Source organism: Beta vulgaris, chromosome 4 (assembly GCF_026745355.1).
Source record: "Beta vulgaris subsp. vulgaris cultivar EL10 chromosome 4, EL10.2, whole genome shotgun sequence".
NCBI classification, from domain to species: domain Eukaryota; kingdom Viridiplantae; phylum Streptophyta; class Magnoliopsida; order Caryophyllales; family Amaranthaceae; genus Beta; species Beta vulgaris.
Window position 1 is genome coordinate 59384335 of NC_079205.1, and position 13755 is coordinate 59398089.

The 13755-nt window shown below is 33.9% G+C and overlaps 1 protein-coding gene across 1 annotated transcript; it reads left to right on the plus strand.

Annotated features, from left to right (window-relative positions):
* The first annotated feature begins 10591 nt into the window (after window positions 1–10591).
* Window positions 10592–11795, plus strand: LOC104890381 (GATA transcription factor 16). Its single transcript, XM_010675847.4, has 2 exons — window positions 10592–10959; window positions 11099–11795. Exons 1-2 carry the CDS (start codon window positions 10879–10881, stop codon window positions 11456–11458), a joined length of 441 nt encoding a protein of 146 aa, XP_010674149.1. The 5' UTR covers window positions 10592–10878; the 3' UTR covers window positions 11459–11795.
* Window positions 11796–13755: the final 1960 nt, after the last annotated feature.

Below are 13755 nucleotides of genomic sequence, written 5' to 3' on the forward strand. Positions count from 1 at the left end.
TTTCCATCTTCATTTTCCCCCTTTTTTTCCTACCTACAAGTTTACAACACTAGTGAAATTAATTTCTACTCGTAAGTCATAACTTATAGAGTCAGTATCAATTAGGGTTGGTGTGAGTGGTTAAGGGTTTCTTGTTATCAAGATTTTGGGTTTGAGTCTTATATATGGAAAAAAATCTGACCTGGGAGGGATGCTACTCTTTGAGGTACTCATGTAAATTTCCGCAAGAGATTAGTCCACTCGTCGAAAGCGGTGGGAAGGACAAAAGAAAATAACTCATAGAGTATGTCATAACTCATAAGTAAGACACTTCTATGGACATCATCTAATTTAGTTGGTAAAGTTTTGTGTGGGTGCTACTCAAAACCTAGAATTGAATTCGTCTTTTCATTTTAGTTCAATTTCTCTCTACAATTCATTTTTTCTCAGTTTAACTAGGTTAAGTTCATTTTATTTAAGTTTGGTTCAGTTTCTCGTATGTCTAAATCATTTTACACCAAAGAATGGGGCCTTAATCACTCCATACACCAAATTTTTTTTTTAAAAAAAATGATCTGGTCTAAATCAATGTATCTGAATATATTTATAGGTCATAAGTCTGTAATAAATCATATTTTCTTTTATTTATTAACCACTTTTTCTCAAATGTCTACTTATTGGGTTATTGAGGCTATGTTTAGTTCACCTGAAATTTTCTAATCTGAACTTATCTGATCTGAACTTATTTTTTCTGATCTGATCTGATCTGAACTTATTTTTTCTGATTACAAGATCTTATCTTTTAGATTTTTCTCAATATATAAGAAAAAATATAGTCATGTGGGGTCTTGTTTGATTCGTCTCAATGAGTACTTTATTAATATTCAATTATTATAATTTTTACTAATATGTAATGAAAGATATAATGATTTTTAAATATAAGCATAATCTGAACTGATCTGATCTGAACTTATTTTTTCTGACCTGATCTGATCTGATCTGATTAGATCTGAAATAAGCAAAAATAAGGTGAACTGAACATAGCATGAGTCCGACATATCTAAGAATAAGGCAATCATGCATATGATTCATTTGCAAATTATGGGCATTTAGGCTATGTTCAGTTCACCTTATTTTTGCTTATTTCAGATCTAATCAGATCAGATCAGATCAGAAAAAATAAGTTCAGATCAGATCAGTTCAGATCATGCTTATATTTAAAAATCATTATATCTTTCATTACATATTAGTAAAAATTATAATAATTGAATATTAATAAAGTACTCATTGAGACGAATCAAACAAGACCCCACATGACTATATTTTTTCTTATATATTGAGAAAAATCTAAAAGATAAGATCTTGTAATCAGAAAAAATAAGTTCAGATCAAAAAAAATAAGTTCAGATCAGATCAGATAAGTTCAGATCAGAAAATTTAGGGTGAACTAAACATAGCCTTAGTTACTATTATAGCTGATTTTGAATTGAAAATAAATATAGCAACGATGTTTTTCTTGCTCTATTTCATTTTACATTACGATAATATATCAACTTTAAGTTTTCTTTCGATAGAGGATTCCCTAAAAAATTGGCCCTTCTTACCATTTACTATTTATTCATTCTCTCTTTTTCTATATATATATGCCACTTTAATTTCCCTAGCCCTTATTCCATTTGTACGAATGTACTCATAAGCTATATAGTATGGGTACTTCTTTTAGGTCACGTATTCGTACTCGTGCTCGTGTCCGATACGCTATGTATCATATATGTGTACGGATATGCATACCCATTCTTAAAATTTCACTTACCCTTTTCCGTCTCCAAACCCATACATATATCCAACTATGTGCAACCTAACATAAATACATTCACTCATAATATTAGGGGTTGAAAACCATGCAAAGATAAGGGTAGAAATTATACTAATTGGTTTTATCAGTAAAGTTTTGAGATAGATTTCCGTGTGCTTCATAGTATGAATCATGCATACTACTTTAGATCACTTACTAGACCCACAGCCATATTTTCACAAACTAACAACCTTTTGTGTAGTTTCATTCAATCATTCCCCCACTAAAAAAATAGGCTTAAATAGATGTAAATATAACATTTGTCTATTAGTGGTAGTAATGAAGAATAGTAATCTATAAATGAAGTCAGCAGATTGGAGCTGAAAGCAATATAATAGTGAGAATATTCCATTTATCTAATGCTTTATACCCCACTTCTATGATAATTCCAAGTACTGAGTAAACGATGGATCTTAGAAGTTGCGTAATCCCCAACTTTAGTAAATCTGTGAATGACGTTTAATAGTTAAGACAGTAGTATTAAATTAGAGAACCTGATCCGTGTATTTGTTAAGTTAATACTCTACACAGTACTATTGTCTATATATATATATATTATCCTAGTTTCCCCTCCTAGTTCCTCGACGTTGAGACATGATTGCATCATTGCATGCATGATGCATCTCAACAACTTGTCTCTTTTGTTCATCATGTTATTGGAGTATGAAATTTGTCTTAATTATTCATATTATCATGTCATACCGTAAATTTTGTATATTAATGGGATATATCATATCTGAACTTTTTAATTAAACTATGGTCAAAAGTTGTATATTATTATTGATCATATATTGTTGTGAGGAGTAACATGATTGTGTAATAAATGTCATGTAAGAATGAGTGTGTGTTGTCTTATTATTGTATGGGGTGATCAGGTGATTAATGGGTTTTGTCTTGTAGTTGGTTTGTCCTGTAGCATGAGGTGTCCTAGGTAACCTAGGGATTGGTGTCCTAGAGGAGTCTACAAAAGGGAGGGGGCGCCGTTTTACAGCTCCCAAGAGAGAATGAATGAAAATCAATGAAGGAGTAACTTTGCTCTCTCATTATCCTCCAAAGCTCATTATCTTGTTTTTAATCCTTTCCAAATTCTGAGTTATAAACTCATCATGGTATCAGAGCAGAGGTTGTGATTAATAGCAAGATTACTGTGAGTGAAAAAAAAATTCTTCTTTTCATCTCCTTCTAAAAAAAAAAAAACTTCTCTTTGTTCATCTTCACCTGCTGTGTTTCCTCATTCAATGTCGAAAGAAAAAGTAAGCCTAGCTGATATTCAAAGTCCACTCTACCTTCACCCCTCTGATGGACCCAACTCCCTTGCTGTGCCAAAGCTTCAAGGTGCACAAGACTACAGACCATGGCGCAGATCTATGGAGATAAGTCTTGCTGCAAAGAGAAAGCTGGGATTTGTTACTGGAAGTGTGAAGAAAGAGACTGGGGATGAATCAAAGGCTGAACAGTGGGAAACATGCAACAATATGGTGATAGCATGGATTCATGCATCCATATCTGAGTCCATAAAGAACTCAGTTCTGTATGTAACCACAGCAAAGGAAGTTTGGAAGCAACTTGAAACTAGGTTTCATGTGACAAATGGGTCTCATAAATACAAACTGAATAAAGAAGTGTATGAGACACAACAAAATGGAATGAGTGTAAATGAGTATTACACAAAAATGAAAGGAATGTGGGAGGAACAAGATTCCTTGAACCTGCTTCCTGCTATAACTGAGATGAATGTAGAGATAAATGCCTTTGTGCAAGCTCTTAATCTTCAGAAAGAAGAACTCAGGTTATTCCAGTTCCTGAACGGATTGGACGAAGAATATGCTGCTCAAAGAAGCCAACTGCTGATGCAAAGCCCACTGCCAAGTGTAGAAAATGTATGTGCCTCTCTACAGCAAGAAGAGAGTCAAAGAGACATCTTGAACATCTCAAAACTGAGTCTGGAACCAGCTGCAATGTACAGCAAAGGAAAGATTGGTGAAGGATATGGAGTGAAGAAATGGGGTGCAAACAAGGGTCAAGGACAGAGGATAGCTGCAAATGTTCACACACAAGAAGAAGATACTGGTCAGCTCCTTACACCTCTACAGATAGAACAGCTGTTGAAGCTTTTGCCTAACTCATCAAGAGCAAACAGGGCTGGTTCAGAAACCGAAGAGGAGTTGGAAGGAAGCTTTGCAGGTATGGTGACTTGTTGTAATGCTTCATTTGATGCTTGTGATTGGATTATTGACTCTGGAGCATCAGATCACATGACATGTGATGCTGATAGCTTGATGAACCTTGTTGAAACTAAAAACAAACCAAAAATAAACCTCCCAAATGGAAAAACTTCTGTGATAACCCATGTAGGTGACAAGAGGCTGGAAAACAATTTGCTGTTGAATCATGTTTTGTATGTCCCTGAATTTAAACATAACCTTCTGTCTGTGAATAGACTGGTGCAAAACAACAAATACAAAGTGACATTCTATCCTGAACTGTGTGTGATTCAGGACTCTCTCAGTCAAGTCATTAAAGGAATTGGTAAAGCTCAAAATGGGCTATATTTTCTGATGAACATTCCCATGGAAGAGATCTGGAGAAAGGTAGGAAACAAACCTCAATCCTTAGCAGAGGCAGGGAGAAGAGAAGAAAATAAAGAAAGAAGAAGTAGCAATGTTGCAAGCACTGATATTGTAGTTTCTTGTGCAAATCATGTAATCAAGAAAAACGATTTTGTGTTGTGGCACAATAGATTGGGTCATGCTCCTTTGAATAGAATCAAGCACATTGAATGTATTTCTGAATTGAGTCAAACTCAAGATGTTTGTTTAACCTGTCCTATGGCTAAATTCACTAAAATTCCTTATAATGTGAGTTTCTCTCATGCATCTGCCCCTTTTGAATTAATACACATAGATATATGGGGCCCATACCATGTGTGTACAGGTGGTAAGTACAAGTATTTTTTGACCATTGTAGATGACTTCTCCAGGGCAACTTGGGTTCACTTACTCAAGTTGAAGTCTGAGTCCATAGAAATTTTGAAAATGTTCTGCAACTTTACTAAAAATCAATTTGATAAAAGTGTGAAAGTTGTGAGATCTGACAATGCCTTAGAGTTTGATGACTCTGAGTGCAAGGAGTTTTTTGGCAAGCAGGGAATCATTCACCAAACATCCTGTGTGGATAGACCACAACAGAATGGAAGGGTGGAAAGGAAGCACAGGAATGTCTTGGAAATGTCCAGGGCATTGAGACTTCAAGCAGGGCTCCCATTAAAGTATTGGGGAGACTGTGTCCTCACTGCAGTCCACATTACCAATAGACTTCCTAGTGAAGTGTTAAAGCATGCCACACCTTATGAAAAGCTGTTCAACAAGAAGCCTTCTTACAGCCACCTAAGGGCATTTGGGTGCCTGGCTTTTGCAAGTAACCCTTGCAGGAAGAAGGATAAATTCAACATGAGAGGGGTCCCATGTATATTTCTTGGATATCCCTACAACAAAAAAGGCTATAAGCTGTTGAATGTCACAAATCAGCAATGTTTTGTGTCAAGGGATGTTGTATTTTATGAAAATGTTTTTCCTTGTAACAAGGCCTGCAAGATACAGTACATGCACCCACAACCTGTGAAGATACCTGGTGATCAAGTCCAAGAGATGACTGAGCACTCAGAGTGTGTGGCAGATGAAGTGAATGTTGTGGAAGAAGAAAATGAACTGGAACAAGAAGAAACAGTTGAGATAGAGGGAAGAGCTGAAGAAACTGAAAGAGAACAGCTTGTTGTGGAAAGACATGATGAAGTAGAACCTGAAGAAATTGGAGTGAGGAGATCTACCAGGCACCAAAAACAACCTGAATGGTTGAAAGACTATGTGATACCTCTGAAAAAAGGAGGACAAATGGTTCCAAGAGAAGCTGCAAGCAACCTGGCTCACACACCAGTGTCATGTGCCTTCACTGCATTTGTAAATCAGGTGGAGGTGACTGTTGATCCTCAGCATTTCAAGGTGGCAGTTCAAGATGAAGCATGGGTCAAAGCTATGAATGAAGAGCTGCAAGCTCTTGAAGAAAATGACACTTGGAAGTTAAGTGATCTCCCACAAGGAAAGAAGGCCATAGGATGCAAATGGCTGTACAAAACCAAGTTCCATCCTGATGGATCAGTAGAAAGGAAGAAAGCAAGACTGGTTGTGTTGGGTAATAGACAGAAGAAAGGCATTGACTATGAAGAGACATTTGCACCAGTGGCAAAAATGACCACTGTAAGGTCTCTGCTTGCTGTAGCTGCTCTAAAAGGATGGTTCTTACATCAAATGGATGTAAAGAATGCATTCCTTCATGGAGAATTGATAGAGGATGTGTACATGCAGTTACCACCTGGATATGTAGGCCCTGGAAAGAAGATTTGTGTGAGTCAACCTGAACATAAGTGCAAAGATCAGTCTCAAACCAAAGTGTGCAAGCTAACTAAGTCCTTATATGGACTGAAACAAGCACCAAGACAGTGGTTTGCCAAGCTGTCAAGTGCTCTCAAGGAAGATGGATTTGCTCAATCCAAGACAGATTACTCTCTCTTTACAAAAGGAGAAAAAGGAAATCTGATAGTAGTGTTGATCTATGTAGATGACCTACTGGTTGCAGGGAATGATGAAGCTGGAATTAAGCAAGTAAAAGCATTCCTGGCATCTCAGTTCCACATGAAAGATCTGGGGGAGTTGAGGTACTTCCTTGGAATAGAGGTAGATAGAAGCAGTGAAGGAATATTCATATCTCAAAGAAAGTATACTTTGGACATTCTCAAAGAATACCACATTCACAAGGGAAGGCCACTGAAGCTTCCCATGGATCCTCATCTGAAGCTAACACCTGAAGTAGGTGAACCTCTTCCAAATCCCACTGAGTATCAACATCTCATTGGGAAACTTATATACCTGACTATAACCAGGCCAGACATCACATTTGCTGTGCATATTCTGAGTCAATTTATGCACACTCCCACATGTGTGCACATGCAGGCAGCCAAACGTGTTCTCAGGTACCTTCTGGGAACTGCAAGACAAGGAGTCTTCCTAGCCTCTCAGTCAGGTGTTGTGCTTACTGCATATACAGATAGTGATTGGGCAAGCTGTCCTATGTCAAGGAAATCCACAACAGGCTTCTGTTGTCTCCTTGGTTCATCTCTGATATCCTGGAAAGCAAAGAAGCAAAAGGTAGTGGCAAGGTCATCTGCTGAAGCAGAATACAGAGCTATGGCTCTCACTACTTGTGAAGTGGTGTGGTTGTCCCAACTTCTGAAGGAACTGGGAATCTCAAGTATCTATCCTGTCACTATAAGATGTGATAATCAAGCTGCAATATCTATAGCATCCAATCCAGTGCATCATGAACGAACTAAGCATGTTGAAGTGGACTGTCACTTCATCAGAGACAAGGTAACCCAGCAAGTTATTCTTCCAGAATACATCTCCACTCACAAGCAACTTGCAGATATCCTAACTAAGAGTCTTCCTGTAGACAAGCACAAGATGCTACTCACCAAGATGGGAGTTACCAGCAAGCCTCCACTCTCATCTTGAGGGGGAGTGTTGTGAGGAGTAACATGATTGTGTAATAAATGTCATGTAAGAATGAGTGTGTGTTGTCTTATTATTGTATGGGGTGATCAGGTGATTAATGGGTTTTGTCTTGTAGTTGGTTTGTCCTGTAGCATGAGGTGTCCTAGGTAACCTAGGGATTGGTGTCCTAAGGAGTCTACAAAAGGAGGGGCGCCGTTTTACAGCTCCCAAGAGAGAATGAATGAAAATCAATGAAGGAGTAACTTTGCTCTCTCATTATCCTCCAAAGCTCATTATCTTGTTTTTAATCCTTTCCAAATTCTGAGTTATAAACTCATCATATATCAACTGATATAACGTAAATAAACATGGTGTTGCATCAGCTGTGAATGAAATCTCTTTAAATATAATTGTTCACGATATGTGAGAAATAGTAATAGTTCACATTTTTTTCACCTTGAAACTTCACACAAATCCCACTACCACTTAACTACGACAACTTTAAACACACATTTTAAATTTGCAAAGTCACTCAAAACATGTGAAAAAAATAATATTTTATTGAATTTTGTATTTGGATTATAATCTCTAATATATTTGATCCTCTAATTCGATCTCCGATCCACATGTATTTGAACTTTGATTTTCTTGAATAAGGGCCTTCGGGCTTGAAGTTGTCCAAGGATGTTGATGTAAAATAGAAGTTGATGTAGAATAGAACGGCACGTCAGTTTTGTATGGTTGTTGTTCTGGTTCTACTTGAAAGGATTTTATGTTGAATTGTTGTTGCTCACAAACAAATATGATCTTCTTGAATGAGGGGCTTTAGGCTTGATCGCGTCCAAGGTTCGTTGATCTTGTTTCCTTCTTCCGGGAGAGAATTTGATGTAACTTGACTAGTAGAGAGAGTCTTTGAGAGGAGGTTTAGGTCGTGCTTTATGCTTTTCTCCTTGATGGCTCTGCAGCTTGGTTTCTTCTTCAAGTTTGGTCGTCTAGAATGGAACGACTTTGATGCTTGTTGTTCTTCTAGGTTGAATGTTTGATTTAGATGTACAGATCGACTTAGAAAGTCTGTGGAGCAGCTTTCTTTCTCTCCTTTTTTTTTTTAATCTTTTGTATTTCTCTTCTGACATTTGACAAATGAAGAGGAGCTCCCTATTTATAAAGCTTAGTTGAACTTAGGATTTTCAACTATCTTGCCTTCTGGACCTCATGGACATACATCCTTTTATTAGTCCAACTTTCATTTGATGGGACTTAACCCAATAATAAATGATTTCATCAAAATAGGCCAAATTAATAGCAAGTCCAAACTAATTAATTCTTAATTTCTTATGATCCCTTAATAATAAAAGTCAATATTTGACTTAATTTAATGGGTCAAACACCAAATGATGTGGCATTTAATAAAAATGTTATGTCTACATGCAGGGCCGTCTTAAACAATTCAGGGCCCTGTGTTAATTTTAAATTTAGGCCCCAAAATTTTTAGAATATATAGCTACGACATATGTGAAAATACATACGAGGCATATAATGTCATATTTGTTATTTCAAACGACAAAATTCATAGTTGAGAATAAACTAATACTACCTAAGAACGAGAAATCTTTATCATTATTTAAAACTTGAATGTAAAAAATGAAAAACATTAAGAGTTAATTTGGTAAAAAAAAGAGATAAATTTCTAGAGTTGGTAATTTTCCACGAAAATGATACTTGGTTTTTTTTTTTTGAGAAAAACATACTTGCTTTTATTAGTTTAATTGTATATAAATAAAAGAGGAAAAAAAAAGGGGCTCAAAAGCTACCTCATAGGATTTGAACCCTTGACTAAATACAAAGACAAGGAATCATTATAAGGTAGTACCAATGTGCTACAACATAAACCTTTGCTATTCTATTACAACAACATAATTATAAACTGATTTGGGGGCCCTATTGACTTGGAGGCCCTGTGCAATGGGTCTGTTTGCACAGCCCATTCACCGGCCATGTCTACATGTATAAAAAAAAACTCTTGAACTAATACCCTCCTTGCCCTATTATCTATAAACTACACATAACTTCAACTTTACCATCATTTTGATTTAATAATTTGTCCGTAATATATATGGTCATGTGATGTCTTGTTAATTATCTCATTTCTTTTCAAAAGAGCGAGGAAGTACAAGAACACCAAAAGCTTTGAAGACATTCGAAAAGAGAATACAGGTCAATATATAACCAAACTATTCGCACCCTTTAACTTGGGAAGAATTTGGAACACTTACAATAATCCTACAAGATTATATCTAATCAATAATCGACAATAGGTTGAGATCTAATCAATAATCGACAATAGGTTGAGTAACTCTTCAAACTTGTTAAGTTATTTATTTCTCTATGAATCTACTCATATTTAAGGACTATTTCTACTCATATGTTATTTATCCATGAGATAGCAACGAATCCCAATGACTATCACAAACTGTTGTAGTAGCATAAGCTCAACAGAAACGACTCCAAACCTGAAATAATCTAAAGAGTGTGTGAGCCACTCAACACCCACCATATGAGAAAGACAGTAACTCATCACTCATGTAAGAGAAAATCACAGATCAAATTCCTCATACATTGCCACGTAATCTCCCGCCTTCACTCTCCCTCCACCCTCATTCTGGCGGGTGTCCTTTAACTTATTTTTTTCATGTTTTTATGGTTTTGCACTTTCCTATTCCCTAAAATTTCCAAATTCATACCAACCGAGTCGGCGTGAATGGTTAAAGACCTCCTACTATTTAATTAAGATTTTCTGTTCGAGCTTTGGGTATAAAATAAATTTCAACTAAAAGCGATACTATCTTTTGAAGTACTCATGTAAACTTTCGCAAAGATTAGTCCACCCGTCAAAGATGATGGAAAACTCCTTATAGTAAAAGCTTATTTGATTAACCTTCATATGCATGAGAAGTTACAATTCCTAAGAAGTAAATATATATGTTGTTGTTTGGTTGCCAAAAATAGGAAAAGTTCTATTTTTTATAAAATGAAGGAAATAAATTACCTAAGCCTCTTAGGTAAGTAGAAATTCCCATAAAACATAAAATTTTTCTTTGTAACCAAACAAAAAAATGTACTTCATAGAAAATAAAATTTCCTTCACAATGTAAATTCATGAGAAGTTATAAGACAAAAACATTTCCAAATTCATAGAACCTCCCAAAATCCTGATTTTTCTAGAACTTTGCGCCTTCACCGAGCCAATATTATTTATGTCGGTCTTAATTTTGCTTATTAATCTATCCCATTTCATAAACCTCATCGTTTCCCCTTCTCTTTCATAAAATATGTTCATTGTTTCTTCTTCTTATAGTACAAAAACCCCCTATAATATTCTCATTTTTACCCATAATTCATCAAACTATCAAAGTATATACCCATCTTTTTTTTTCTTTCTTTCTTTTGAATATTAATTCATATATTTGAAGAATCAAAGAAGAAAAAAAAAAAAGGAAGATGAACGAAGTGAAGAAATTTTGTGGTGATTGCAAGACCACAAAAACTCCTTTGTGGAGGACTGGTCCTCATGGTCCTAGGGTATGAAATCAGAACCAAATTATATTCCTTTTAATTCAAGAAAATTATTTTCTTTAGGTATTTCAGCTAATAATTACTGGGTTTTTCCTAAATTTTTCTGGGTTATTTTTAATATTTCTTCTATGTTTTTTTATGACAGTCACTCTGTAATGCATGTGGAATTAGATACAGGAAGAGGAAGATGTCAGAAGATAAACAACCAAGTTCAGAAATCAGAAGATTAGAGAAAACATGTAGCAGTCGAAGTTATGATTATGAATATGATTACCAAATGAATGAATACATAAAGATGAGATATAATTACAGTGATTTGAGTAATAATAATATGTTTGTTCAAAGATCAACTATATCATCATCTTCATCTTCTTCATCTTCACAGTTTAAGAAACAAAGAAGCAGCAGTGAAGAAAGTATTAGTAGTGATAATAGAAAATTAGGGGAAGTTGAGCAAGCTGCTATTTTGCTAATGTCTTTGTCTTGTGGTTCTGTTTTTGCTTAATAGGAGCAGTTTTTTTTATGGGTATGATTAATTAATTGAATAATTAGTTTGTAGATCCTTCTATTGTAATTTAGTGGTTATGATTATATATGGGATTATGAGGGTATTTTTTGGGGTTTAGTGGAGGTTTTGTTTAATGGGGGAGAATTTAGGAGAATGTCGTAGAATAGTGCAGAAAAGTTTATAGGCAAAATGAAAATGACGAGAGGTGCTCAAGTTTTATGTTTTTTGAACATGTGAGTTGTAGCCTCAAATGGGTTGAATTAGTTTGTAAATATGTAATGTGGGTCTCTGCCTCTCTGATGATAATAGAAACGTTTATGTAAGGCTATGTTCAGTTCATCTTATTTTTGCTTAATTCAAATCTAATCAGATCAGATTAGATTAGAAAAAATAAGTTCTGATCAGTTAGTTTTAAAAATTCATTTTTACTATTAAATATCTTTCATTACATATTAGTAAAAATTATAATAATTGAATATTAATAAAGTATTCATTGAGACGAATCAAACAAGATCCGATATGGTTATATTTTTTCTTATATATTGAGAAAAATCTAAAAGATAAGATATTGTAATCAAATCAGAAAAAATAAGTTCAGATCAGATAAGTTCAGGTGAACTAAACATAACCTAAGACGGATTTGCAATAATTTATGTTAGACATATTTTCATGTGAAGGGTGATCTTCGATATTGGTTACTAGCGGTATATGCACACGATGCGCGTTGATAATATTATGTATATATGTGTATATATTTTTTTAATCTAAAAATTATTTTGATAGTGATTTAAATTATTGAATTTTTTGTGTCGATTTTAATTGTTATAAAGTTTTGGTTGAGATTTAACAATTCTTTGTTGGCTTTAATATAGTTTTTAAACAATGTAAATGTAATAAAGTATATTGTTTGAACTTTATAAATATGAAGTATTATGTTACGATATATCATTATTATTTTTTTATTTGAAGATTCTAATTAATTTTTTGAATTGATTGTATAAATCTAATCAAGTTTCCTTCAAAAAAAAAAAAAAAAAATCTAATCAAGTTATTAATGGTGATTTCATATTTCATTTTTGACTTATTCATATAGCAAGTTGTATGATTTTCACTTTTAAATTTATTATAAAAATGTTGTTTTAATTTATGAGAGGGTATTCAAATGAGGACATCATACCTCTCTCCTCGACTTATATAATAGAGATATGTATTATTTGAATATATTGATGGTACTTTTGGCAAATTTATGAGAATTTGGGAAATGTCCGATTTATATGTTAAAGATGGGTGATAAGGAATATACAAAAAAAAAAATCAAGATTTGGCGAAAAATTGTGTTTTTATGATTGTTTGTGAATCTTGATTGTGGATTTGATTTGCCAACCACTTATAGGAGAGGAACTTTTCTAGATTAGACTATTTAATATTTAATCTGCTCTTAATATCATTTTAGATAATGCGATTTTTTTTATCTATTGTATTTTATTGATTAATATTTATAAGATTATAATGGTAATTTTAATTATGTATAATTAACCTCTACACATTGTAAAAAACGAGAAATAATATTATTTTTGTTAGGAAATTTATTTTGTTACCCTAATGAGCTACTTCTCGGATTATAGTGTGATTTTGGGATGAAATTTTTAATACTTATCAACGTGCTTTAATCCTTTTATTATCGAGTGGTTGTAGGATGAAATTTTTTAATACTTTCATTATCGCATTAGCTATAAATTAGAGGACACTATTCGTATAAGGAGAGTATTGACTAGAAATTCTCGAAAAAAATGATTACCTTATAAGTATGATTAAAAAATCTAGGAAAAATTGACAGAAATTATGTTAACTATCGGTTTGCTCAAAATAATCTCAATTTCGGGTTATTCTGGAATGATTCGAACTATATGAGATACCTTTTCAAAGTAATCCAAATTTTATTTTTCTTGTCTTTAATGATCCTTTTTAATGATCCTTTTTGGATCTATTATATATAGGATGATTAAAAGTTTGGATTATTTTGAGAAAATATTCTTAATAATTTGAATTATTCTAGAATAATTTATAATTGAAATTATTTTGAATTGAACAGTGATAGTTTGAATTATTCTTGTCAATTTTTCCAAAAATCTAATCATCATGGTTATAAATTCTGATGTACTCTTTCAACAAGTGATAACTAGAATTTTTTGCACGCGATGCGTGCTTGCTTTTTTTTTTGGAAACAGAAACTCGAGTTTCTTCGGCATAGGAGTCAAAATTTGAACATTAGACATACGAAGTCTTTCACCATT

Excerpts from the sequence above, each read along its gene's own strand:
- LOC104890381 (XM_010675847.4), top strand. The coding sequence starts at position 10,879 with ATGAACGAAGTGAAGAAATTTTGTGGTGATTGCAAGACCACAAAAACT. Across the intron at positions 10,960-11,098 it reads CTGGTCCTCATGGTCCTAGG|TCACTCTGTAATGCATGTGG; the intron begins GTATGAAATCAG and ends TTTTTATGACAG.